The following is a 1,727-nucleotide window of genomic DNA, read 5'->3' as shown; positions in this document are numbered from 1 at the left end:
GTGGTCCCAGCTACTTGGGAGGCTGAGGCAGGAGACTCGCTTGAGCCCAGGAGTTGGAGGTTGCTGTGAGCAGTGAAGCCATGGCACTCTACCCAGGGGGACAGCTTGAGGCTCTGTCTCCAAAAAAAAAAAAATAATAATAATAATCTCTATCTGAACACCTTCTAAAACCAATACATTTGATGGTAATGCTTTGTGCTGTAAGACCTAATAGAAAATTCTGAGACAAACTAAACCTAAAACAGATATAGAGCCTTCCTGGTTCTAGACTGGACGTGCACCACACAGGAAGCCTAGTTCCTCATAGTGACCACCTCAGTACGTTGACCAGTTTGTTATAGTAAGTCCCTTGGGTGGTCAACTTACTATGCACTTATATTGACATATCCCTTGAATTCTTTGAATTCTTTTGGGTGTTTGGTTTTTTTTTTTTAGAGACAGAGTCTCAGTCGGGGTGCCCTGGGTAGAATGCTATGGTGTTGTAACTGACAACGACCTCAAACTCTTGGGCTTGAGCAATCCTCTTGTCTCAGCCTCTCAAGTAGCTGGCCTACAGATGCCCATCACAATGCCCGGCTAGTTATTCTATTTTTAGTAGAGATAGGGTCTCAATGTGGCTCAGGCTGGTCTCGAACTCCTGAGCTCAAGCAATCCACCTGCCTCAGCCTCCCAGAGTACTAGGATTACAGGTGTGAGCCACCATGCCTGGCCAAATTCTTGAAATGTTTAAGCACAAGTTAAATTTATACTTACATTCAACGAGGGTTTTGATGCATAACTTCGCTCCACATGTTGTATTTCCTGTAATATAAACATTAATAATGTTATAATGTAAAACATGTCACTCTATGTCATGTCATAGTTATCAGTGACGGCATTATGGTGATTTCTGCTTCTTTATGCTTTTATTTCCAAGTTTTCCATAGTCAGTATCCTGTATGTCACTTTTATAAATCAGGGGAAAAACGTTCACTATTTTTATTACTACTCATAATAAACTGTTCTGATTTCACGCATTCATTGGAAATGTATGTTTTTAATTTCTTTTTTTTTTTTTTTTTTTTTTTTTTGACAGAGCCTCAAGCTGTACCCCTGGGTAGAGTGCCGTGGCATCACAGCTCACAGCAACCTCCAACTCCTGGGCTCAAGCAAGTCTCCTGCCTCAACCTCCCAAGTAGCTGGGGACCATAGGCACCCACCACAATGCCCGGCCATTTTTTGGTTGCAGCCATCATTGTTGTTTGGCGGGCCCAGGCTAAGAATTCGAACCCACCACCTTAGGTGTCTGTGGCTGGTGCCTTAGCCGCTTGAGCCACAGGTGCCAAGCCTCAATCCAAATATTTCTAAAGGGAATTCAGAGATATAGGCATTAAGTCATTTCTACATGTTATATATATAGTAAATGCAAAATGAATGTCTGTTCCACTGATTCATTTCACTCCCTAAACACAAAAAGCAAAGCAAATACTGACCTGCCTTTTCAATGGCTCGCTGTATTGCAATGGAACCAAGCTTAGTGGCTGGCAGTGAGGAAAGGCTGCCTAGAAAGGACCCAATGGGTGTTCTTGTAGCACTTACTATGACCACTTCCTGCCAAGACAAAAGTTGTTAAAAATTAGAAGTATTTTACCCAAATCATCTTTCATTAAATAAAGATAACAAATAAGCATTATCTAAGAAATATAATTTTTATGACTAGTCATCAATAATCTCTATCTGGGCTCGGC

The 1,727-nt window shown here is 41.5% G+C and overlaps 1 protein-coding gene across 1 annotated transcript in view; it reads right to left on the bottom strand.

The window, feature by feature from the left end:
- The window catches only part of ACAT1 (acetyl-CoA acetyltransferase 1), a 24,676-nt gene that overhangs the window by 14,935 nt on the left and 8,014 nt on the right, over nucleotides 1–1,727 (bottom strand). Inside the window, exon 2 of the mRNA XM_023516059.1 lies at nucleotides 1,473–1,608. Coding sequence (XP_023371827.1) covers nucleotides 1,473–1,608 — 136 coding nt within the window. The remainder of the gene's footprint in view (nucleotides 1–1,472; nucleotides 1,609–1,727) is intronic.

Source organism: Otolemur garnettii, unplaced genomic scaffold, assembly GCF_000181295.1.
Source record: "Otolemur garnettii isolate 467f Iridium unplaced genomic scaffold, OtoGar3 scaffold00086, whole genome shotgun sequence".
Lineage (NCBI taxonomy): Eukaryota > Metazoa > Chordata > Mammalia > Primates > Galagidae > Otolemur > Otolemur garnettii.
The sequence above is the reverse complement of the archived record's forward strand: the minus strand, read 5'-3'. Positions and strand labels throughout refer to the sequence as shown.